Source organism: Pelodiscus sinensis, chromosome 2 (assembly GCF_052426305.1).
Source record: "Pelodiscus sinensis isolate ZL-2025 chromosome 2, ASM5242630v1, whole genome shotgun sequence".
NCBI lineage: Eukaryota > Metazoa > Chordata > Testudines > Trionychidae > Pelodiscus > Pelodiscus sinensis.
Genome location: NC_143053.1, coordinates 262,546,429 through 262,572,801, shown reverse-complemented (window position 1 = coordinate 262,572,801; position 26,373 = coordinate 262,546,429). Strand labels below are relative to the sequence as shown.

The window sequence follows — 26,373 nt, the reverse complement described above, 5'->3', positions numbered from 1 at the left end:
ATAATAATATAAGAACATAAGAACAGCCATACTGGGACAGACCCAGTAGCCTGTCTGCCGACAACGGCCAGCACCAGGTGCCCCAGAGAGGGTGGACCGAAGACAATGATCAAACGATTTGTCTCCTGCCATCTCTCTCCAGCCTCTGACAAACAGAGGCCAAGGACAACATTTTATCCCCTGGCTACTAGCCTTTTATGGACCTAACCTCCATGAAATTATCTAGTTTCTCTTTAAACTCTGTTAGGGAATGTCTACAGAACAGTGCTAGTTTGAATTAACTTAATTCGAAATAGTTAATTCGAATTAAGCTAATTCGAAATAACGCATCTATACACAAAACCTATTTTGAAATAGTGTTTTGCTATTTCAAAATAGCACATCCACACTGAGTGGACCCTGAACCGAAGTTAAGGCTGGCCAGAACCAGTGCCGGCAGGGATTCAGGTTAGGACTCAGTGTGTGGGGCTGCTGCCTGAGGCTAGCCGAGGGCTGTGCTTAAAGGGACCCGACCCCCACCCCGGACAGACAGTTCTCAGGGTTCCCCGCTTGCTTGTCCACCTCGATGAGGGACAGCAAAGCAGTCCTGTCTTGGAGTGCCCTGAGAGCTCACACTCGGAACACCACAGCACTCGGCCACATGGAGCCAGAGCTGCCCCTGGGCACACTGGTGCCTCTTGTGGGGTTGTTGCCATCAGCCCGGCTGCACTTGCTGAAGGCCGCCATCCGGGGGGGGGGGGGTCAATTGGGAGGCTTTCAGGATCCCGGAGGCCCTGAGGGACAGCACCCACCCCGAGAAGCCCTCAGAGCCTCCCCCATTCCTCCCTCACGTCCTTCCACTTACCCCTCGTTAGCCCCCCTTCCTGATATCAAATAAAAGACACGTATGTTCAAAAATAGAAACTGGGTTTATTGAAAAAAACGGGGGGGGGGGGGGAATGAACCTCTGGGAAGACTGGGAAAAGGAGGTGGGAGAGGGGAAGGGAGAGGGTTGTTGGGCCCAGAAAAACAAGGCCTGGTCAACGTTATGCTCAGGAAAGTTAACAAAGGCTAATTTCATAGGCCTCTGAGTATTCTTGACCAGAACCAGGAAAGTGGTTCAGACAGAGGCGCACCCTCCATGCTGGCCTAGGTTATAAAAGTAAGATAAGTGATAAATTACATATTTGTACCTACTGCAGCTTGCTTTGGGAACTGGTCAGTAACTCCCTGTTTTTGTTCCCCTTCGCTAATCTTACCTCCCTATTTTTTTGCCCTTTGTTTGTACCCGACTCTTTTGTCTCCTTGTTCCTGGTACCTGCCTTTTGTGATTGATAAGAAAGTTGCTGATGCATTATGAAGCGCTTCTGGCCACAATGTATAGCTGGCTAAGATATGCATAGATATTAAAAGTTTTAGAAAGGGGGGTGAGTGGCTTGTGTGAAGAGCTTATGACGCGACGGAACTGTCTTTATAAGCCTACCTGTTACTAAAATCGGGGCTGGTTCTCTTTGGAGACGGGCCGCTCTCCATTGTTGTGTGCACTCTTCAATAAAGAGCTTGTGATAGGACTTTGCTGGTGTTGCCTGTCTCTTTGCAGTCAGACAATGAACCGAACCATCTGGGCTAGAGTCCCTGACAAATTTGGCACCCCAGATGGGACCCGTTTGACTCTCCGGTGCAGGATCAGACTCCGATGCAATGCAGCACGTCCTCCGGCTTTGAGGAGCCTTGCTCAGTGACCTGATCCCTGCATCGGCGATAAGGTGCGTCCTGTGAACCATCCGGAGCCCGTAGAGTGTTTGGGGTTAGAGTCCCCGGACAGGTAAGTGAGCGCTCGGATTAGAGGGTTAGAGTCCCTTAACCTTGGGAAATGGGACAAGTTGGCAGTACATGCCCGGGGGATGCCCCGTTGTCCCTGGTACTCAGAGATTGGTAGGTTATCTCTGGAACAACTGGTTTAGCTAAGTCCAGGATGAGAGATTTATGCCAAATTCAGTGGCCTCCCCTTACTGCTCATTTGTTCCCGGATAATGATTGGCCAGATTGCAGAACCTTTTCCGTAGAAAGCAAGAGTTCCCTTAGGGACATATTGGTTAATCTCAGACCCGGACAAATGGCGTATCTATTTGTATGGTCCAAAAGAGAGGGAGAGGGCCCTGAAGGCCATTTGTAGTTGTATGGAGGAGTCTGTTAAACTTCCCCCACCCTATGCCCCAGAGGTGGTAGAAAGAACATTCCGTACCATTTTCTCTATTCACCTGCCAACCTGGGCTGATGTGAACCAACTGTTGGATATCCTCCTCATGGAGGATAAGCATAAAAAGGTTAAAGAAAAGGCTGTAGCAAGTCACCAGAATCAAGCTTGGGGAGGTATGCCCACCCCTGAGCCTAACTGGGATCTGAATTTGGACGGTATGCAAGGGAAAAGTTTACCTGGAGTGGTTAGCATTGCAACACGGGTGTACAATGGAAAAAAAGGGAAAAAAAAGAGAAAGAAGAAAAAAAAAGGATATAAGGGATCAAGTATCGTTGTTGGCAGTGGCTGTGGCAGGAGGCAGAGGAGGGGGCCCCGGGTGGAGTCGCAATAACCAGGGAGGACCTATTGGAAGGGGAAGGGGTAAAATAGCAAGAGGGCGAGGACGCGGAGGTAGTGTTGACCCTGGTTGTAATGTGTGCCATTACTGTGGTGAGGCAGGATACTGGAAAAGGGAATGTCCTTTCAGACCAAACCCTGATTGCAAGACTAAGGTAATGGGTCAGCTGAACCTTGAGACTCAGCGGATATTTAAGGAAGTGACGACTCCCCTTATTTCATGAGCTGCTAAGGTCTGACACTCTAGGCCTGGCAGATTCTTTCTTTGGAGTGTGTAGAGTTAGTTTAGGTGGGGATTAGTCTAAGCATCCCCCCACACTGCCGAAAGGCACCCTTGTGTACTATATGTACGTGCATAATGGTTCAAGGACCTGTAAGCATTTAACAAATTGGAAAAGAGAAAAATTAAAGCCCTGAGGGATGAAATTGAAGCTCAGAAAAAGCAAAAATCTACCCTGCAGTGAGAGCTGCAGCGCCTCTGTGCCAAAAATAATGCACAAGAAGTAGGAAAAAAGGATTTCTTAGTTGGCACACCTGTATCAACCAAGCTTGGGGGCGGGAAATTCGGCACAACATCACTCCCCTCCCCCTTATGATACATACACAGATAAAGAAATAAGAAATTTTACTGGAACTTAACTGGTTAATTGTACAAAAGAATGAAATCTATACATTGTAAATTTGTAAAACCTGCACACCTGCGGGTTGCATTTGTCTTCCAAGGAAACTAATTACTGCTTTAAAAATCCAAGCCCAGAAACTTCACGGTGTTTCTGTTTAAGGCTGAGCTGATAGCACTTTTGGCTTGCTTTCAGATCCAAGGTTGTGTGTGTCTGCAAACTGCCTGTCTGTTCTGGAAGGGAGGGCATTGTCTCCCCATAAATAAGCCTGTAACATTGTATATGATTCTCTTCAGGAAGAAAAAACCTTTTTTGCTTGCTGGAATAGTAACTAGCAAGCACCTTGTTCTAAGAAAAAGTTTCTATGTCAGTAAATCATTTGAAGCTTCACACATTAAAAAAAAAGCGTGGTCTGCAGTACAAAAGGGAAACTGAGGCATGTCAGATTTAACTTAATAATTGAACAATAATGTAATTTACTTAAACCCTCTGAAGCTGGTGTGCAAAACAAAAGCATACCATTGGGTAACAGCAGGCTGATAAACACTAACAAAGAAAATCTGTAAAGAAAAAGTATTCTAAAATATAATGCACCACCCCAATGTGGGCAGAAGTGTTTTCTTTGTCTTTCGGATCATCAGAAAGCACTTATATCTGCTAAAAAGTAACTAAAGAAGACCATGGTTCTGTGTCATAACACAATAAGTTTGTGTTCTGTGTTCTATCCAAAGTTGTCTTGTGTGTCGTAATTGTGATATATGTATTTCAAACATTGTTGTTTGTACAACTTTGTTGTTTTAATGAAAGAATAATTTAAACCCCTTAAATAATCTTAACTTTGTGCTTTACACAAATGATTTTTTGCTTCTATAATTCTAGTAGAGTTTTAGTAGCAGGCTATGCAGTTTGTACTGTCTGGAATGTAGTGGAATCTGCTTCTCTACCTGCTGTTTTTTTCCCTTCTCTCCTACGATCGCCAGCTCCTTTGCCATCTCTGTTGGAACTGGCCCTCCTGCAAGACCAAGCCCAGAGTCGAAAAAGCAGGAGTGGAGACTGGCAGGGTGCACCTTGCACCCAGACCACTACTGGTGCAGCTCGGATGGCCACATTGTTGCCCCAGTGGTCTTGCTACCTGTCGCACATTGGGAAAGGTAAAACAAAATTGGTTTGCTCCCAAATTTTCCCAAGCAGCCAAGGATTATTGTCTGGCTTGCCCTGTCTGCCAAGCCTACAACGAGGGTAAACCTGTAAAGACAGTTCTGGCAACCAGACCTCTGCCTTTGGGACCATGGCTGAATTTACAAATGGATCTTGTTCAATTGCCTAACTGTCAATCCTTTGCATATGTGCTGATTATTGTTTGCTTGTTTTTGGGATGGGTAAAAGTTTATTCCCTGCAGGAAAGCTGATGCCATCACAGTGGCAAAGAAACTTCTAAATCGTTACATCCCATTATGAAGAATACACCTTGTGATCTCCAGTGATAAAGGTGATCCTGTGTGGGTAAAAAATGTATAAGAAAACTCCACTTCAGCCTCAGTGGTTAGGTCCCTTTGAGACTCTCCTGGTAAGCCCTACTGCCGTTTGGGTTAAAGAACATCTCACCTGGGCTATGTCTAGACTGCAAGCTTCTTTCGAAAAAGCGTGTCTAGACTACAATGCGCGGATCGGAAAATCGATCTGCTATTTCGAAAAAGAGCGTCCAGACTGCCGGACGCTCTTTCGAAATTCAAAGCCACCCGGAACTGCTTCTGCCAGGGCATGGGGGCAGCATTTCCTTCCGGGTGCTGCCTGCCTGCCCTTTGCAGAGACGCGTGATGAGAGGGACACTCCTGAACACCCGTTGCTCTGCTCCTGCAGCTGCCTTTACTGTCCCTTGAGGAATTTTGCAAGGCACTGCAGTGCTGCTTTGGAGTGCTCAGCTTTCTGGGACACCCCAGCAACTTTTTTCTTTTGAGATTTTTCTGCTTGCAGACCCTTATTTTTGGCATGGAGCCAGAGCTGCCCCTGGGCAGGCGATGGCCCCACACCACCATACTGCAGCTGTTGCTGCATCTCCATGACACAGTCATGAGGCTCCTTCCCGAGCTGCACCCAGACCAGAGGTACGAGGGGCTCCTCCGTCAGGCAGCCGCACTGCCCTTGCCTCCGAACTTTTTCGTGGACAGGCGTGTTTGGAGGTTTGACACCAGCTCTGACTGGTGGGACCGGCTCGTGATGGAGATCTGGGATGACCAAGACTGGCTACGGAACTTCCGCATGAGAAAGACCACTTTCCAGGAGCTGTGTACCTGGCTCGCCCCTGCTCTGCAACGGCAAGACACCCACCTGCGGCCCGCCATCCCCCTGGAAAAGAGGGTCGCCATTGCCCTCTGGAAGCTGGCAACCCCCGACAGCTACCGCTCCGTGGGACACCAATTTGGAGTGGGGAGATCTACTGTCGGGGCCGTCTTGATGGAGGTAAGTCATTGTCTGGGGACAGTCACAGTTTGGGGTGGGGGCAAGGGAGACTGTCAGGAAGGGCCAAGTGGAGTGGGAGTGGGAGGGAGCTCCTCCACTCACCCTGAATTGTGGGGGGGGGGGGGTTCTGAAGAGGGGATTCCCGGGGTGTTTGAGAGGGAAGGTGGGCGGTGGGTTCTCCTCCTAAGACATAAGGCACCCCTTCTAACATTTTGTTGTCTGTCTCGCTCTGCAGGTGGTGAGGGCCATCAATTCGGAGCTGCTCAACAGGCTCATCTGTCTACCAGATCTGGACAGCGTCATGGCTGGCTTTGCTGCCCTCGGCTTCCTGAATTGCGGAGGAGCGCTTGATGGGACACACATTGCAATCCGTGCACCGCCCCATCGAGCAGCCCAATTCATAAACAGAAAGGGCTACTTTTCTATGGTCCTCCAGGCCCTGGTCGACCATCGTGGCCAGTTTTCGGACATTTGTGTTGGGTGGTCAGGGCGGGCACACGATGCCCGCATCTTCAGGAACTCGTACCTCTACCGGAGGCTTCAGGCAGGAACATTTTTCCCCCATCGCCAGTTTGCGGTTGGGGATGTGCACATGCCGGTGTGCATAGTGGCTGATGCCGCCTATCCCCTGATGCCGTGGCTGATGAAGCCCTACACCGGCCACCTGGATGCGAGCAAGGAGCAGTTTAATGCTCACCTTAACCAGGCTCGCAACCAGGTGGAATGTGCGTTTGGCCGTTTAAAAGGCAGATTCCGGTGCTTGCTCACACGCCTCGACATGGGGGAGACCAACATCCCTGAGGTGGTGGCCACGTGTTGCGTCCTCCATAACCTGGTGGAGAGGAAAGGGGAGGCCTTCCTACCAGGGTGGGGGAGAGCTGCTGATGCCCAGGAGAGGCTCTTTGCTCAGCCCCGGACAGCTGCCATCCACCAGGCTCACCGGTCTGCAGTTGGCATACGGGAGGCCCTACGGGAGCAATTCTCCAGTGGAGGCCACTGAGTGCACTGAGGGGCTTCTGCCTGGGGACTGGGCCCAGGACCAATAGAAGCTTCCTCCACAACCCATCTCCTGACCCTGTTTGGACACATCAGTTACACCAGGGTGTGTTTCAAAATAAAATGTTCTGTTTACTTATTGTTTGATAATAAGTACAAAAGTATAAATGTTGCAAACATAACAAAAATTTTTTTTCATTTTTGTTGTTGACAATACTATTTACAATAAAGAAACATTTTGTTGAACCCTTTGTTTAACTGGGGTGATGGGGGTGCTTGAAACCTGGAGGGGGGAAGGGGACTGGAAACCTGGAGGGGGGAAGGGGATCAGGTTGAACGGGGCTTGCCAGATTTCCTTCTCCTGCCTGGGCCTCATGTTTGGGGTGCTCCACGGCTGTGGGATCGGGTGATGCACCTGTCGGTTGGCTGGCTGCTGGGGTGCTCTTGGGACGTGGAAGCCTGGGGGAGAGGAGGGCCAGGGGGAGAGAGGGGCTGGGGAACTGGGGGGGCTGGGGGAGAAGGAGGTCCAAAGGGGGAAAGGGATGCTGTTGTGGAAGGGGGGTTTGGTGGGGTGGTGTCATGGGGTACTGGAGGAGCAGGACCAGGCACAGAAGCAGGCAAGCCGCTGACCTCCCTCAGAGTGGCGTACAGGACCGTCCGCTGCAGGACCAGCTCGTTCATGAGCCAGTCATGCCAGCGATCCTCTGCCTCCGCCCTCTCTTGCAGGATGGAGTTCTGCTCCTGCACGGCCTCAACGTGCTGCCTCAGGATGTCCGCATAGACATGCCTGTGTCTGCGGCTCCCATGTCTCTGAGATGGAGATGGAGGTGGGGCTGGGGTGCTGCAGCCCTCTTCCACGGCTGGTCTGGCTGTGGAGGAAAAGAAGAAGACACAATCAGTCCTAAAAACTGGACTCTGTAGCACTGAAAATACTAACAGGATGGTTTATTAGGGGATGAGCTTTCCTGGGCCAGACCCACTTCCTCAGATCAGAGTAACACGGCTACATTTCTATCACAATCAGTCATGTGTGCTACAGCTGTCCAAAAGGGCATGCCCTCTCCTTGAGACAGGGGAATCAGACATTCTGAAGGTCACACTGTGTGTGTGTGTGTGTGTGTGTGTGTGACCTGGGCATCAGCCTGAGCATGACAGGTTTCCCTTGTGCATCACCCACTGTGCACCCACCTACCTCCCCCCCCCCGGGTGTGACACAAACTCACTGTACTCACCTGCTGCTTCCTCTCCTGCGCCAGATGACGCCTGGGAGGCCTCAGAGGTCTGTGTGACTGGCTCCAGGGTGAGGGTCGCCATCTCCTCGCTGTCCTCCTCCTCCTCTGGGACAATGTCCCCGTCTCCAGACTGCTCTGGGTCCTGCTCTGGAGCGTCCACCACGGGGTCTGCCAAGCCTGACTGGACAAAACGCCGTGGTGTGCGTGCTTCTGCACTGCCACCCAGGATCTGGTCCAGCTCTGGGTAGTAGGGGCAGTAGTGGGGGGCTGCCCCAGAATGGGAGCTCTCCTCCCTGGCTTTGGCGTAGCCCTGCCGCAGCTCCTTTACCTTGGAGCGCACCTGGTCCTGGGTGCGGGGGTAGTGGCCCTTCTGGGCCAGGGCTTCAGCCATGCGGCCATAAATTTCGGCATTTCGCCGCCGGCTTTTGAGGGCCTGTAAGGCCTCCTCCTCTCCCCAGAGCTCCAGCAGGCTCTTGATCTCTGCGCCGGACCAGGATGGTGCCTGGCGTTTGGAGCCCTTGGCTGGGTCCCCAGAAGGCTCGGTGGAAGGGCCAGGACGCTCTTGGGGCTGTGACATGCTGCAGCAAGGTCGCCGTGTGCTCTGGCTCCTTGTCTGCAACAAGTGGCTGTGAGGTGCCTGTCCCTTTAAGGAATGGCTGCAGCCAGGAACCACAGACGTGCAACCCATGGCCCAGATTGTCCACCAGGGCTTCTTCCTGGAGGCCAATTCTTTCGAAAGAAAGGGCTCCCCCCGTCCAGACTCACGTTCTTTCGACGGATCTCCCTCGAAAAAGGCGTTCTTCCTCGTGAAATGAGGTTTACCGCCGTCGAAAGAAAAGCCGCGTTCTTTCGATTTACTTTCGAAAGAACGCGGCTTGAGTCTGGACGCAGGGGATGTTCTTTCGAAAAAAGGCTACTTTTTTCGAAAGAACCCCTGAGTCTGGACACGGCCCTGGATTCATCATACCAGGGTCAAGAGGAGCACCACCAGGGAACCTGACCAGGTAAAGGGTTCCTCAGAAGCAGACGACGTCAGACATCGAAGGAACCACGCTAGTTCACCCCACCGCGAAACGGGTGAATCAGAAGCAGACGATTTTAGCTCCCAAGGCAAATGGACTGCCACCCCTTTGGGCGACCTGAAGCTTCAGCTGAAAAGGACTTACATCGGTGGTGCCCCTTTGCTGAAAAATGGCTTTGTTATATTTACAGGGTCCTCTGTGTGTTACTTTGTCTTTTATTTGTTGCCTTGCTCTTTTGGTGGTATGGAATATAAGGGTATCAGAGGCTAATACCTTCCTATGCTTTGCTCATGAAATGAAAACTCGCATGCCTGCATTACATAACTTATCCTGCTGGGTATGCTCCTTAATGCCAATGGATAGTCAAAAAGGCCTTCTCATGATTCCTATTGCCCTTAGCGCAGCAAATATGACTTGGAATCCATCATGGAAAGATCCCTTAGGCACCCAGAATATAACTTGGGCAAGTGCCGGAATCCATAGAGATAAATATCTGTTGGTCTGGCAACGACCCGGTAAATGGTGCCTTCTCAAAGGATCTCCTACACCCAATACTTTATGGGTTGCTGAAAGTCAGTGCGAAATCTATTATAATACCTCACATATCGGGTACCAATTTAAAAGGATAGAAATACGATACAACATCTCCCGTCACGGGAATCAGGTTGAAAGAAAGAAAGAAATCGAAATATTTGATCCCCAATGGAATCTCTATTTCACTCCTCCCTACATGGATGACAATAGACCCTTGCTTGTGTGTCCCAATTCAGACAAATCACTCTTATAACTGCTCTCCCTTAAATTGCACTCATTGTGATCAGGGACCTGATTGCTTTGTGCTTGTTATTTTCCTGATAGTCTCCTAACACCGGTTGCTCCCCGTAGTTGGGCACTGTGGAACACACCCTTATTTGGAGTATACTGGGTGTGTGGAGATTATTCATACCTGATTCTCCCTCCTTCTTGGGCTGGATCCTGCTACCTAGCTTGGTTAGAGCCCCAATAGTATATCGGTCTCACCTCCCTGTAGGAAAGATCAGAAATGTACGAGATGCAGAGACTGATGTTAAAGAATCTCGCCCTCTTACTTGGCGAGCATTAAATGATTGGACAGGGGCCTGTGCAGGATTCCCCCTTGCTTGTGGGGGAGCCACCTGGAGGTTAGGAGAAGGAATAATGAGGCTTCAAGGGATTCTGGAAATAATGGCAAATACCACTGCTGATGCTTTAACTGATTTGGCTACTGAACAGAAAAAAAATCTAGCAAATGGTTCTCCAGAATCGCTTAGCGCTGAACATGCTGCTAGCCTCTCAGGGAGGATCATGTGCCTTGATAGGACAAGAGTGTTGTGTGTACATTCCTGATGTCTATAACGCACCCTGGGACAGGGCACAGCACCTTGTGCAAGTGGCGAGGGATCAAAGAGGAGAAAAAGGAGATTCCTGGGGGTATGTCTACACTACCCTCCTAGTTCGAACTAGGAGGGTAATGTATGCATACCGCACTTGCTAATGAAGCCCGGGATTTGAATTTCCCGGCCTTCATTTGCATAAGCGGGGCGCCGCCATTTTTAAATCCCCGCTGCTTCGAACCCCGTGTAGCGCGGCTACACGGGGCTCGAACTAGGTAGTTCGGACTAGGGTCCTATTCCGAACTACCGGTACTCCTCGTTTCACGAGGAGTAACGGAAGTTCGGAATAGGCACCCTAGTCCGAACTACCTAGTTCGAGCCCCGTGTAGCCGCGCTACACGGGGTTCGAAGCAGCGGGGATTTAAAAATGGCGGCTCCCCGCTTGTGCTAATGAAGCCCGGGAAATTCAAATCCCGGGCTTCATTAGCAAGTGCGGTATGCATACATTACCCTCCTAGTTCGAACTAGCGGGGTAGTGTAGACATACCCAGGTGGAGTAGCTTATTTAACTGGTTTCCAAACATAGGGGGCTGGCTCCATAATGTGATTCGTAGTGCTGTGGTTTTTATGTGTGGGTTACTTGTGCTGTATGTTATGATCCGCTGTGGATGCTGGATTGGTACCAAGTTGTGTACCGTTAAAAAGTAGGTACCGATTATTCTGGGTGCCCCAGGAGTCCCATAGGGAACTCCGGGGACAAAGGGGGGATTGTTGGGCCTAGAAAAACAAGGCCTGGTCAACATTATGCTCAGGAAAGTTAACAAAGGCTAATTTCATAGGCCTCTGAGTATTCTTGACCAGGAAAGTGGTTCAAACAGAGGCGCATCCTTCATGCTGGCCTAGGTTATAAAAGTAAGATAAGTGATAAATTACATATTTGTACCTACTGCAGCTTGCTTTGGGAACTGGTCTGTAACTCCCTGTTTTTGTTCCCCTTCGCTAATCTTACCTCCCTATTTTTTGCCCTTTGTTTGTACCCGACTCTTTTGTCTCCTTGTTCCTGGTACCTGCCTTTTGTGATTGATAAGAAAGTTACTGATGCATTATGAAGCGCTTCTGGCCACAATGTATAGTTGGCTAAGATAGGCATAGATATTAAAAGTTTCTAGAAAGGGGGGTAAATGGCTTGGGTGAAGAGCTTATGACGCGACGGAACTGTCTTTATAAGCCTACCTGTTACTAAAATCGGGGCTGGTTCTCTTTGGAGACGGGCCGCTCTCTATTGTTGTGTGCACTCTTCAATAAAGAGCTTGTGATAGGACTTTGCTGGTGTTGCCTGTCTCTTTGCGGTCAGACAGCGAACCGAGCCATCTGGGTTAGAGTCCCTGACAGGGTGGAAGAGGAGAGGGGGAAACCGGGGAGGAGGGAGCTAGAAGGGGGAAGCAAGGGGAAGAAGGGGGGAGGGGAAGCTCAGGGCTCAGGGTTGGGGGTCTCACCGGACCAACCTGACTTTCATGCAAACCTGCTCCCGAGTTCGCATGTGGCCGTTCGTGGCCAGGCTGGCAGCTATCCTGCCATAGATGGCAGCATTCCTCTCTCTAGTGTGGAGATCATGGACGTTGGGGGCACCCCCCCAAACCTGAATAAACTCCATGATCTCCACCCTGGATCAAGAAGGCACCTGCCTTCTCCAGCCCCTGTCAGGCTCCTGGGAGCTGGCAGAGTGCTCCTGGGGAGCGGTGGAGGGCTGGCTGCCAGTGGCTTGCTGGCTCATGTTTTGGGGCTACTGCTCTCTCTGGGATGACAGGCTTGGAGCTGACACAGGCACTGTGGCCAGGGTCTACCCCTTTAATGGCTCCGGGGCCAGGGGAGAGGAGAGTAAGTTTTCCTGGTTGTGCCCAGAGTGGCCACCAGGGCTCCCAGGGAAGGGCTGGAGGCCCCGTTTCGAATTAAGTGTCTACACAGCACTTAATTCGAAATAGCTTTTTCGAATTTGCTGTTACCCTCATAGAATAAGGTTTACCAAATTTGAAATAAGGACTCCACTATTTCGAATTTATTTTGAAATAGCGGTATGCCTGTGTAGACGATATTAAAGTTAAGTCAAAATAACTGCTGTTATTTCGAATTAACTTTGTAGTGTAGACATACCCTTATAGTCGCAGCCTTCACAGCCTCCTCTGGCAGGGAGTTCCACAGGTTGACTACACGTTGTGTGAAGAAGAACTTTCTTTTATTGGTTTTAAAACTGCTACCCATTAATTTCATTTGCTCTCCTCTAGTTCTTATATTATGGGATACCTCAAAATAGTTTTCACGTGTAGACATACCCATCGGGCACATCTAGACTACATTTTTTTTAAAGGAGACATGCAAATTCAGAAGTAATTTGCATATCTTCTTCCAATTGTTCTTTTTCAAAAGTGGGTTTTTCAAAAGTGATAGTAGTCTGGACACTTTTTCTTCAGAAAAAAAAACTCTTTTTGAAAAATGGTGTAAACTTCCTTCTTTTAGGAAGTGTGGGGTGTTTTTTGAAAAAAGTGTTTTTTTTTCCAAAAATCCCCCACGTCCAGACTACTTTCACTTTCAAAAAAGCGATTGGAAGAAGATATGCAAATTAGTGCCAATTTTGCATATTTCCTTTCCAAAAAACCCTAGTCTAGACGTGCCTTTACTTTACGTCTAGAATTCCTGTTACTTTAACTTTCAGCCATTAGTTCTTGTTCTGCCTTTCTCTATTAAAGTGCCCTTTAATATCAAGTATTTTCTCCAAATGAACATACTGCTACACTGCAATCAAGCCATCTCTTGATCTTTTTATAAACTTAACAAATTGAGCTGATTTGCAGGGCACAAATATTTTGTGGGGGGGTTTCTGCACATCATGCTGCTTATTTCTAAATATAGAACAAGAATGATTTATATTGAACACTTCTAGCTATTCTGCATGATTTTCACAGGTTCACCTTCTCCATCTAACAATGGGCACACTTCAGTGCTAGGTTTTCTTTTCTTCCTCATATCCTTAGACATCTCCTTTTGGTCCTTAGTTCTACCAGTGCTGTGCTTTTTCCTAATGTCTTTGCTTCCCCCTAGTAGTTTTCTATTCTTCATTGTGATGGGTTCCCGCAGGTACCACTAAGTCCCCTTACCCAGCGGCCTGGGATATCCATTACTCTGTACTGCTCTGACAAACTGCCAAGTACTCTCTCGCTTGCACTTTCACCAGCACAGAAAGAGACAGACACACTCAGGTGCAGTCAGGCTGTCTGACCATCCCCTGTATGGGGAATGCTAGAGCTAAGGCTCCTCCCACCTGCTTTGTTATTCACTAGCTCTGGAGTGCAAACCCCAAACTATCACGCCTTGCACTGCTGAGGGAACTGTACAGAGGAAGCCCCCTCTGCCTCACTGCAGAGAGGAATATGCAACAACTTTCTGTCCAAATTATGATTTCCACACACCAGTTTCATATAAATCAAAAACAAGTTTATTAGCCACATAAGAAATATTTAAGTGATTATAAGCAATAGCTAACAGATCGAAGCAGCGTACTTAGCAAATAAACAAAAACACAAACTAAGTTTTTTGTACTCCGTTGATTAAATGTGAATAACAGATTTTCACTCTAGGAGATGATATACACAGGCTGCAGATGCTCCAGGGCAAGCTACACTCACTTACAGTTCGGAATTCCTAGGTGTTCCACTCACAAACTAAAAATCCCTGTAACCTGGGACCAACATTTCACCTAGTTCAGCCTTTGTACTTCAGGCTCTTGCTGGAGCCTTCTTAAGTGGGCAGACAGTGAAGAGCCATGATGATGTCACTCCACTGATGTATGTAGCTTTTGTGTATGGTGCAACCTTTTGTCTCAAAGGTTGGTTCCTACATCAGTCAGTGGAAAAATACCAACATGACAAGAGTTGGGTCCAGCACCCAGTGACCTGGTCATATGTCCCTATAATAACAGCAGCAACCCCCTACCAGCAGTTTGGAGCACTTACAAGAAAGCTCCCCAGGGATGGAAGAAGAGTTCCTGCCTAATGGCTCATTAACCTGAATGGGCCCTTCCCAACCATCCATCCAGACTGAAAGAATTTTGCATAGTGGGTGTTGCCCAGATATACGAAATATGGATTATCGAACTTTGGATACAAAATAGATACATGCATGCAAAGAGGATAAGTATGTTCATCCACTTATAACCTCCTCCTTCCCCATGTTCCCCTTAGTTTCCTCCTTTAGGCTGCCTCTACACCATGTGGAAGATGGATGTGCCAGAGGTTGAGCTGGTGACCTTTGATTTAGTGGCTCCAGTACAGGTTGAAACTCTCTTAACTGAGATTCTCTGGTCTGGCAACACCCAAGGTCCAGCATGGGCTCTGCAGGATCAGAGAGTCCCAGCGGAGGGTCAGCAACAGAGATCCCTGCAGAGCCAGCAGGACAGTGGGCTGTCTGCAGAGAGCTGATGGCAGGGCTACTCAGCACAGGATTGAGAGACCTGGCATGTGGCCCTGACAGAGCTTACGTGGCTGCCTAGTGCCCCAGCATCAGGCTGCTGGCTGGAGTCACGGCAGCGATGGCTACCCAGCAGGCTGGCAGGGCAGCAAGGCCAGTAGGGGGTGGGGAGCCAGTTGGCAGGCCGGCAGCTGGGCCAAGGGGGTCCAGCAAAATTCCTCATCTGGGACCAGTCAGGTCTCTAGGGTGCCGGATCAGAGAGGTCTGAGCTGTGTCGACCAGTCAATTGAATGCCGGGGGCATTCTGGCTGGTGTCCAGTACACACCCTTTTGTGAGGAGTAAGGGAAGCTGACAGGAGCATTTCTTCTGACACAGCCTCCCGCTGTGTGGACAGCATGGAAACATCATTTAAGATACCTTAACTCCAACTACATCATTAAATAGATGGTCAAGTCCAAATTAGGAAACCTGAAAGGGTCAATATAACATGGCAGGTTGGGAAGGTTCTGGTCCCTGCTATTGACAGGGGTCATGATCATGAGGCACAGCCAGCAGCCAAATTAGGAAACCCAAAAGGGAAGATTGGGAAGGTTCTGGTCCTTGCTATTGACAGGTCATGGCCAGAGTTGCTTCCAGCAGCATACACCTTCCACAACCTGTCCTGGATGCTTCCCCTATGGTACAGGCCCCCTCCCTCCACTGCCTGGGGAAAGGCAGGAGCTCTGGGCCTGGGTCTCTGCTCTCACTGCCTGTGGCTCCAGAGTAAGTTTAGGAGTGTATTAAAAATACCCTCGTCCTTGGTTCTCTGTGTCTTTGCCATCCACTGCTTCAGTTTTGCTTCAATCTTTCCGCACGTCTCTTCAGTGCCGCCTTCCGCCTCGGCGTACAGCTCGTTGGTGTAATATCGGCCCCCGTGCTCCTGCACCATCCCCTCGGCTATTCCCATCAGCTCCGTAACCTGCCGGTCTCGCTCCGCCCCTGTGGCTCTGTTGTCGAAAGCGCAGTATCGGTCCCCGCAGGCTACAATCAGCCCCCGCAGGTCCCTGTTATCCGTGTGTGTCACGTAGTCACGCAACGAGCTACCCCCTAAATCTTCTTTCCGGGTGAACAAGACGATCATGTGCCTCATGGCCCCCACGCCGAAAACCTCTCGTACTCGGCTTACTGCCTCCCTGTCCTCTGCAGTGTAACGGCCCAGCTGGGTCACCAGCAGCAGCACGTGGGGGCCCGGGGTGGAAAGCGCGATACAGTGACTGAGCTCTCGACAGGCTTCTGTGACACGGGCCACTGGGCAGAAAATATCAGGTGTGTCGATCACCACAACCTCCCTCCCGCTCCAGAGCATGCTCCCTTCAGCACACACCTGAGTCACTGGCTTTGCTCCCAGCTTGGACTCAAACACTTTCTTGCCAAGGAGGGTGTTTCCGGTTGCACTTTTCCCAGCTCCTCCCTTGCCCACGAGGATGAATTTCCACCTGTCTTGGCTGCTCCCTTGTTCACCTGCTGGGAAGAATTGTGATTGATTTTTTTAAACTACGTCATTGCATAGCTGCTGAAGTACAAGTGCTGGGCTAAGCATGTCTCTTAATATACATGTATGTGAGCAAGTGTTAAAACTACAGACTGCCTGAGTTTCAAGATTTGGGTTTGGATTTTGAACCTCCCTCTATTTGGAATAAGATCAGAAATCAGTCCCAGGACACTGGAGTGCTCAAGTCCTTTGATACAAATGACTTTTAAGTCCCAAGCAGAGTTGCCCAGCGCTGAAAATGATTTTTAAGGGCAGTGTAGAAAAATGATGGACAACCATTTTTTTATTTCACAGACATGTCCTCATGTAATATAAAGATAGGTCAAAAGGACAAATTGGAATTAGCACATCCAGACTTAAAAACTAGTTCGTTTTGCTAATTCGAACTAGCATGTCCACATTGAGTGGACCCTGAACCGAGGTTAAGGATGGCCGGAAGCAGTGCCGGCAGGGCAGCAGAATAGGACTTAGAGTGTGGAGCTGCTGTCTCAGGCTAGCCGAGGGCTGTGCTTAAAGGGTCCCGACCCCCACCCCGGACAGACAGTTCTCAGGGGTTCCCTGCTTGCAAAGCAGTCCTGGCTTGGATTGCCCGGACTACCCACACTGGGCACATCACAGCACTCAGCCATCAGCCCGGCTGCACTTGCCGCAGGCTGCCATCCGGGGGGAGGGAGCAATCGGGGGGCTGCAGGAGAACTTCCACCCCAAGCAGCCCGCAGAGCCAGCCCAGTCCTCCCCATCGGGGGCTCGTGCCCCATTCCTCCCTATCAAAGTTAATTCAAACTAACGTCTGTTAGTTCGAATTAACTTTGTAGTGTAGACATACCCAAAGGGAAGTGGTGGAGTCACCATCTCTGGCATCCTTCAAAGCAAGGATGGGTGTTGTTCGGGATGAGAAGCTCCCTGCGAGGAGGTGACCAGGGAGCTTGTGAACAGGGCGCTTGCTAACAGGAGGGAGTTTTGAGAGGGACTCTCTTGGTGAAGGAGGGGGCAATTTACAGCATCTTGGGGTAAGTGGCTGTCTGGAGTGTGTGGGTGTTTGTGTTTGGAGGTTCTGGGCTTGTGTTTGTCTGTTTGTTTGGAGTTTTGAGTGCTGAGCTGTTTGTTTCTTTGTTTTGAGATGCCATGTGCTCAGGCTCGCAGTTGGAAGCTGTGAGCCTTAATTAGGATTTGAAATCTAAAACTCTCTGCTCATTGGTCAAGCCATAGCCAGAGGGAGGAGCTATCAGGAAGGCCAGAGCTTAATAATCTCTGCGCAGAGGTGACCAGGGAGCTTATGAACAGGGCGATTGCTAACAGGAGTGAGTTTTGAAAGGGGCTCTCCTGGTGACAGAGGGGACACTTAGAGGGCGCTAGTTACTTCTGACCTTCTTTAAATGTATAACTTTTATAATCTATATCCCAAACATTTAAATAAAACCCCATCTCTATAATGAAATTTATTTGTAGGAGAAAATGCAGACAGAAGCCCATCAGCAGAGTGGGGGCGATCCTGTTTATTGCATCGAGTGTAACATATATGAGCTCCTGACCTTCAGAGATGCGTATGGGCTTTGGAGGCCAGGGTGGCTGAACTGGAGGACCTAAGGGAGGCAGAGAGGTATGCTGATGAGGCTTTCTGGGACACTATCGTACTGTCCAACCTCCAGTCTGACAGCCCCAGCACTGTTAAGTTCTCAGGAGTGCCCCGCTTGAAAACCAGTCCTGGCTTGGAGTGCTCAGAGTACCCACACTGGGCACATCACAGCACTCGGCCATCAGCCCGGCTGCACTTGCCGCAGGCTGCCATCTGGGAAGAGGGGGCAATTGGGGGGCTGCAGGAGAGCTTCCACCCCCAGAAGCCCGCAGAGCCAGCCCAGTCCTCCCCATCGGGGACTCGTACCCCATTCCTCCCTCACCTCCTTCCACTTACCCTTCCCTAGCCCCCCTTCCTGATGTACAAAATAAAGATAACATTTCTTCCAACATTTACTCTGTCTTTATTGAACAAAACTGGGGGAGACTGGGAAAAGGAGGTGGGAGAGGGGAAGAGAAAGGCTGGAAGAGGGGAGGGCAACTAACATGATCAGGGGTTGGGAACAGGTCCCAGATGAAGAGAGGCTACAGAGACTGGGACTTTTCAGCTTATAAAAGAGGAGATGGAGCGGGGACAGGATAGAGGTCTCTAAAAGCAGGGGTTGGGTGGAGAGGGTGCATACAGGAAAGTTCTTCATTAGTTCCCATAAAGAAGGACTAGAGGACACCAAAGGAAAGGAATGGGTAGCAGGCTTCAAACTAGTAACAGAAAGTTGTTCTTCCCAAAGCAAATAGTTAACCTGCGGAACTCCTTGCTGCAGGAGGCTGTGAAGGCTAGAACTAGAACAGAGTTTAAAGGGAAGTGAGATCAAGTCATGGAGGTTGGGTCCATGGAGTAGTCTTAGCCAGGGGGTAGGAGTGGTGTCCCTGCCCAACGTTTGTGGAAGGCTGGAGAGGGATGGCACGAGACAAATGGTTTGGTCACTGTCTTCGGTCCATCCCCTCCAGGGTCCCTAGGGTTGGCCGCTGTCGGCAGACAGGCTACTGAGCTAGATGGACCTTTGGTCTGACCCAGGACGGCCATTGTAAGCTCAGGGCTCAGGGTCGGGGGTCTCAGTGGACCCGCTTGATTTTCATGCACACCTGCTCCTGGGTGGCCAGGCTGGCAGCTCTCCTGCTCTAGCCGGCCACTTTCCTGTGCCTAGTGCGGAGGTCCACGATGTCTGCACTAGCCCAGGAAGGTGCCCGCCTCTTGCGGTCCCGGGCAAGCTCCCGGGAGCCGCCAGCCTGGTCCTGGGAAGAGGGGGAGGGCTGGGGGACATCGGATGGGTGGCTCTGTGCCGTGCCAGGTGCAGGGTCTGCTGGCTGGGTGCTGGCAGGCTTGCACCTGGCACGAGCACCGTAGCCAGCCCGTGCCCCTTTAAGGGGTCTGGGGCCGGGAGGGGGGCATAGAGTTTCCCTGGTGTTGGCCAGAGTGACCACCAGGGAAACCTGGGGAGGACTAGCCTCCCACTAGTTCGAATTAAGGGGCTACACACTCCTTAATTCGAACTAGCTAGTTCGAACTAGGCTTAATCCTCGTAAAATGAGGTTTTCCTAGTTCGAACTAAGCGCTCCGCTAGTTCGATTTAAATTCGAACTAGCAGAGCGCTAGTGTAGCGCCTATGAATGTTAGTTCGAACTAACGTCCGTTAGTTCGAACTAACATTGTAGTGTAGACATACCCCGGGGGAGGGAACGTCAGTTGTTAGGAAGAGGCAGGTGTTAGTAGTGGGTGATTCGATCGTTAGAAACATATATAGCTGGGTGTGTGATGACCGGGAGAACCGTACCGTCACTTTCCTGCTTGGTGCGAAGGTTGCGGATCTCTCAAGGCATCTAGACAGACTTATGTGTAGTGTTGGGGAGGAGCCAGTGGTTGTGGTACATGTAGGTACCTATGATGTAGGGAAGGGGAGGATGTCCTGGAGGCCCAATTTAGGCTACTAGAAAAGAGACTGAAATCCAGGACCTCTATGGTGGCGTTCTCGGAAATGCTTCCAGTTCCACGCGCAGGGCCAGGTAGGCAGGCAGAGCTTCAGAGTCTCAATGCGTGGATGAGACGATGGTGTAGGGAGGAGGGGTTTAGATTTATTTAGGAACTGGGAACACTTTTGGGAGAGGGGGAGCCTATACAGAAAGGATGGGCTCCACCTAAACCAAGGACCGCTTGGGAATAGTGACCATAATATAAGAGCATTTAACATTCCTGCGGTGGGAAGAACACCTCAGCAGTCCAGCACCCTGGCATTTAATTTCAAAAAGGGGAATTACACAAAAATGAGGAGGTTAGTTAAACAGAAATTAAATGGCACAGTGACTAGAGTAAAATCCCTGCAAGCTGCATGGAAACTTTTTAAAGACACCATAATAGAGGCCCAACTTAAATGTATACCCCAAATTAAAAAACATAGCAAGAGACCTAAAAAAGAGTCACAGTGGCTTAACCGCCATGTAAAAGAAGGGATTAGAAACTCTATCCCAGAGGATACCACAGCCAATCTGGTAGCAGACCTATGTAACTTTGTACTCACACACAATTATTTCTAATTTGGGGACAACTTATACCTCCAGATCAGCGGCACAGCTATGGGTACCCGCTTGGCCCCACAGTACGCTAACATCTTTATGGCTGACTTAGAATGTTTCCTCAGATCCCGTCCTCTTTTACTCCTCCTTTATTTACGCTACATCAATGACATCTTTATGATCTTTATGATCTGGACCCATGGTCAAGAAACACTGGACGCATTCCACAGAGACTTTAACAACCTACATCCCATCATCAATCTCAGCCTGGACCATTCAACACGAGAGATCCATTTCCTGGACACCACAGTACAAATCACTAATGGAAAATTAAATACCACTCTCTACAGAAAACCCACTGACTGCTACACTTACCTACATGCCTCCAGCTTCTATCCAGGACACACCATACAATCCATTGTCTATAGTTAAGCCCTTAGGTACTACTGCATCTGCTCTAATCCCATTGACAGAGAAACTTCAAGATCTCTACCACGCATTTGTAAATCTCAATTACCCACCGGGGGAAATAAAAAAACAAATTGAAAGAGCCTGACGAATACCCAGAAACCATCTACTTCAAGATAGGCCCAAGAAAACCAACAATAGAACACCACTTGTCATCACCTATAGACCTCAACTTAAACCCTTCCAACGCATTATCAATAACCCACAACCTATACTGGAAAAGGATACTAAACTCCGAAAGGGTCTGGGGGACCCTATAGACAGCCACCCACCTCAGGACGATGCTTACCAACAACCACAGGACACACCACATTAATACTAACCCTGGAACTTTCCCTTGCAACAAACCCCATTGCCAGCTTTGTCCACATATTTACTCTGGTGACACCATCACTGGACCTAACTATGTCAGTTACATGATCAAGGACACATATTCCTGTTCATCCAGAAATATAATTTATGCTATCATGTGCCAACAGTGTCCTTCTGCTATGTATATTGGACAGACTTCTCAGACACTTCGCCAAAGAATTAATGCCCACAAATCAGACATCAGACATCTTCACAAGGAAAAAGTAGTTGGTTTTCATTTCAGCCTACGTGGACATAGTCTTAATGACCTTCCTACATGCATCTTACTTCAAAGAGACTTTAATACCAGACTACAAAGAGGAACTTCAGAACTTTCATTCATGCTTAAATTTGACACTTTATGACTGGGCCTTAACAAAAATGCTAATTACCTTACTCATTACAAAGATAGCTTCCCTACTTATCACCCTGGATAAACCATTCATTGACTGATAGATAACTATTCCCTCCCTCCCTTTCCCTCGCCCCAACTTCTGTTTTAAATCTGATTTGTCAGTTTAATAATCTGTTCACTCTTTCCATTTTATCCCTTTGGTATATATGGTCATGTCAATTCTCTTCCAGAATATGATCTGAGGAAGCGGGTCTGGCCCACGAAAGCTCATCACCTATTAAACCATTTTGTTAGTCTTTAAAGTGCTGCATAGTTTTTCCTTTTGTTTTAGTAAAAGAAGCAGTGAGAGATAAAAAGGCATCTTTTAAAAAGTGGAAGTCCAATCCTAGTGAGGTAAATAGAAAGGAACATAAACACTGCCATATTAAGTGTAAAAATTTAATAAGAAAAGCCAGAAAAGCTTTTGATGAACAGCTAGCCAAAAACTCAAAAAGTAATAGCAAAATGTTTGTTAAGTACAATAGAATCAGGAAGCCTGCTAAAAAACCAGTGGGTCCCCTAGATGCTCAAGATATAAAAGGAGCAATCAAGGACGATAAAGCCATTGCGGGGAGACTAAGTGATTTCTTTGCTTCAGTCTTCACGGCTGAGGATGTTGGAGAGATTCCCAAACCTGAACCATCCTTTGTGGGTGACGAATCTGAGGAACTGTCCCGGATTGAAGTGTCATTAGAAGAGGTTTTGGAACAAATTGAAAAACTTGACAATAACAAATCACCGGGACCACATAGCATTCACCCAATGGTTCTGAAAGAACTCAAATGTGAACTGCGGAACTATTAACTGTGGTTTGTAACCTATCCTTTAAATCAGCTTCTGTACCCAAGGACTGGAAGACAGCTAACATAACACCAATATTCATAAAAGGCTCTAGAGGCGACCCTGACAATTACAGACCAGTAAGTCTAATGTCAGTACCGGGCAAATTAGTTGAAACAAATAGTAAAGAATAAAATTGTCAGAGACGTAGAAGAACATAATTTGTTGGGCCAAAGTCAACATGGTTTCTGCAAAGGTAATTAGTAATCTATAAGAGTTCTTTGAAGGAGTTAACAAACGTGTGGACAAGGGGGATCCAGTAGATGTATACTTAGATTTCCAGAAAGCCTCTGACAAGGTCCCTCAACAAAGGCTCTTGTACAAATTATTTAGTCATGGGATAAGAGGGAAGGTCCTTTCATGGACTGAGAATTGGTTAAAAGACAGAAAACAAAAGGTAGGAATAAATGGTAAATTTTCAGAATGGAGAGGTGAAACTAGTGGTGTCCCAGACTGAGTGACTGGGCAACAAAATGTCAAATGAAATTGAATGTAGATAAGTGTAAAGTAATGCACATTGGGGAAAATAACCCCAACTATACAATTAGGCTACGTCTACACTGGCCACTTCTTCGGAAGGGGCATTCTAATTTTGAAAGTCAGAATAGGGAAATCCGCGGGGGATTTAAATAAACATGGCCACCGCTTTTTTTCCGGCTTCGGGAAAAGCCGGAAAAAAGCATCTAGACTGGCCCGATCCTCTGGAATAAAGCCCTTTTCCGGAGGATCTCTTATTCCTACTTTCAAAATTAGCATGCCCTTTCTGAAGAAGGGGCCAGTGTAGACATAGCCATAATGTGATGGGGGCTAATTTAGCTACAACTAATCAGAAAAGAGATCTGGAGTTATCGTGCATACTTCTCTGAAAACCTCCATGTAGTGTGCAGCAGCAGTCAAAAAAGCAAATAGGATTCTAGGAATTATTAAAAAAGGGATAGAAAATAAGACAAGGAATATCTTACTGCCTGTGTGTAAAACTATGGTACGCCCACGTCTTGAATAATGCATTCAGATGTGATCTACTCACTTCAAAAAAGATATTTTGGCATTAGAAAAGGTTCATAAAAGAGCAACTAAAGTGATTAGGGGTTTGGAACGGGTCCCATATGAGAAGACGCTAAAGAGACTGGGACTTTTCAGTTTAGAAATGGGGAAGCTGAGGGGGGGTATGATAGAGGTCTATATAATCATGAGTGGTGTTGGGAGGGTGAATAAAGAAAAGTTATTTACTTGTTCCCATAATATAAGAACTATAGGACACTAGGGCTGTGTCTACACTGGCCCCTTCTTCAGAATAGCCATGCTAATTTAGAATTTTGGAATAGGGAAATGTGCGGGGGATTTAAATATCCCCCGTGGAATTTAAATAAACATGGCCGCCGCTTTTTTCCGGCTTGGGGAAAATCTGGAAAAGAGCATCCAGACTGGCCCGATCCTCCAGAATAAAGCCCTGTTGAAACTAGTAATAAGAGATCCTCCAGAATAGGGCTTTATTCTGGAGGATCGCGCCAGTCTGGACGCTCTTTTCCGGCTTTTCCCCAAGCCGGAAAAAAAGCGGGGGCCATGTTTATTTAAATCCCGTGGGGGATATTTAAATCCCCCGCACATTTCCCTATTCCAAAGTTCTAAATTAGCATGGCTATTCCGAAGAAGGGGCCAGTGTAGACGTAGCCTAGGGATATGTCTAGACTACATCCCTCTGTTGGCAGAGGGATGTAAATGAAGCACTTTGAAAGTGCAAATGAAGCTGGTATTTAAATATCTCATGCTTCATTTGCATAATCACGTAATGGCGCTCTTTCGAAAAAGCACTGTTCCCAAATTGAAACGGGTCACTTTTTCAATAGATCCTGTAAACCTCATTTTTTGGTCTGACCCAGTATGGCCATTGTTATGTTCCTATGTAAGCTTTCATCACACACAAGTTGCTGATCTCATCACTGGAGTAATTGGATCAAATTGTTTGGCCCCGGCTGTGCAGGAGCACAGACTAGATAATGTAATAGTCCATCATGGCATTAAAATCCAAGTCTGTGAGTTTCTATTCCCTGACTAAATGTACATGTGTCTTTAAATCTCTGCAGCCTCAGCACCTACATGAGCAGGGAGGGGGAGCAGATTTCTGAGTGTCACTTACCCTGGGTGGGTTCTTCATTTTCTCTCTCCTTCCGTTTTAGCTGGAAGATGTGTAAAAAACAATCTGTTACTTGCAAACATATTGCCAGGGCAAAGAGAAACCTTCATTAGGCTGCAGAGCAGCTTTTTAAATGTGTTTGGTCAGCAGTGGTCAGCCAATGTTCTGCAATAATTATAAGCTACAGGAATGGATGCCAGGCTTAGAAAAGAGACACATGAAGACGGGCTGATTAAACTGGCTTAAAGTGAATAACAACAAGGGAGATGATACAGGAAAAGACCAGACTAAAAGGTTCAGAACAGGCAGGCAAGGCACTTTCTGTGATCATTTCTCATAATTCAAGATCAAAGAGATAGTTATAGAAAACTAGGGGACAGCGCCCTGTGCTCGCTATGCTCACCAACGCCCTTCTTGAGGGGATATGAATCCCCGGCTACCGAGGAAGGCGGGCCTGAGGTCACACCAGCACAGGCCCCTTCCCCTGCCCCCAGCCACATCAGCCAGGACCCCTTCTCCCACCCTGCACACTGCCCTCCCTCCCCCTCACCACCACACAAGTCCGAGCTTCTTCTTCTCCTCCCCCCGTAAGCCCAGGCCCCTTCTTCACCCCTCTGCCACTGTGCCAGCCTGGGTCCTTTCTCTCCACACACCCCCACCACACCAGACCTGGCCCTCAGCCCCATGGCCTCTGTGGGGTTGAGGCAGTCTGAATCTGTGGGTAGCCAGCGACAGCTCTGTTTCCCTCCACCTTCCCCTCCCCCCCCGAGCACTGGGCAGGAGAGGAGGGGAAGGGCCATGTGGCTTGCAGCTCCGGGGGTTCTGTGGCTTCCCGCCCCCCAGAGCTCTGGGGAAACCTCTCTGGGAGGGACTGGCCCAAGCTGCACCTGTAAGGTGTCAGTGGGGCTAAGAGTTTTATTAGCAGAATTCATAAAAGTATTGGCATTTATATAGTTATCAAAACTACCCAGTTTTACACAAGTTATTATTTTCAATCCCATCAAAAAACAAGAGCCTTAAAGAGATTTAGGGGGACTCTAAACCCACCCAATTCAGAGCACAAGCCAACCTACACTGGGAGTTAGAAGAGAGTTTTCCGGAGGGATGTTTATCCTGCAACAATCTCATGCAGAGCTCACGTTGCATTCTGATAATCACTGAGCCCCTGACCTAGAAGGCTCAATGCTCAGATCTAGGGATGTATTAGTGTCATGATTATGAGGATTAGCAAGCATTTTAGGGATTAAGGGGTTAACTACGCCTATCCAGGTAGAGTGGACAATAGGAATGTAGGTAGGACTTTCAAATTGAGATAAAGGACTTTGGGTTTTTCCCTCCTTTGTCTCAGGGGGTATGTCTACTCTACAGCGCTAATTCGAACTAACTTAGTTCGAATTAGTTAATTCGACCTAAGCTAATTCAAACTAGCACATCTAAACTTAAAAACTAGTTCGAATTAGTTTTTTGCTAATTCGAACTAGCGCATCCACACTGATTGGACGCAGGGGGGCATTTAAGGGCAGCTGAAACCGATCCGCCAGGGCATCAGGTCAGTAGTTGCTTTGTGTGGCTGCTGTCTGAAGCTATCTGAGGCTCGAGCTTAAAGGGACCCCCCTGGACAGCAGGTTCTAAGCTTTTCCACTTGCTTGCCTACCTCGCCGAGGGACAGCAAAGCATTTTCCTCTCTGCCTGCCTGTGTCGGTGCTTCCCTTCTGGGCCGCTGCCGCAGTTGGCAACAGGGAGCCAGAGCTCGCCCTGCACTTTCTGGTGCAGTTTGTGGACTTGCTGCTGCAAGCCTGCCAGCAATGTCGGGAGGCTGCCTGGCACCACCTGGTGCACTTCAGCCCCCTGCC

At 48.6% G+C, this 26,373-nt stretch overlaps 1 protein-coding gene across 1 annotated transcript in view; it reads right to left on the bottom strand.

Moving 5' to 3' along the window:
* Positions 1-15,461: 15,461 nt before the first annotated feature.
* LOC149525495 (GTPase IMAP family member 8-like) overlaps positions 15,462-26,373 on the bottom strand; it is a 41,869-nt gene continuing 30,957 nt past the window's right edge. Inside the window, exons 3-4 of the mRNA XM_089776038.1 lie at positions 24,524-24,563; positions 15,462-16,219 (exon numbers count right to left, since the gene is read on the bottom strand). Coding sequence (XP_089632164.1) covers positions 15,462-16,219; positions 24,524-24,563 — 798 coding nt within the window. The remainder of the gene's footprint in view (positions 16,220-24,523; positions 24,564-26,373) is intronic.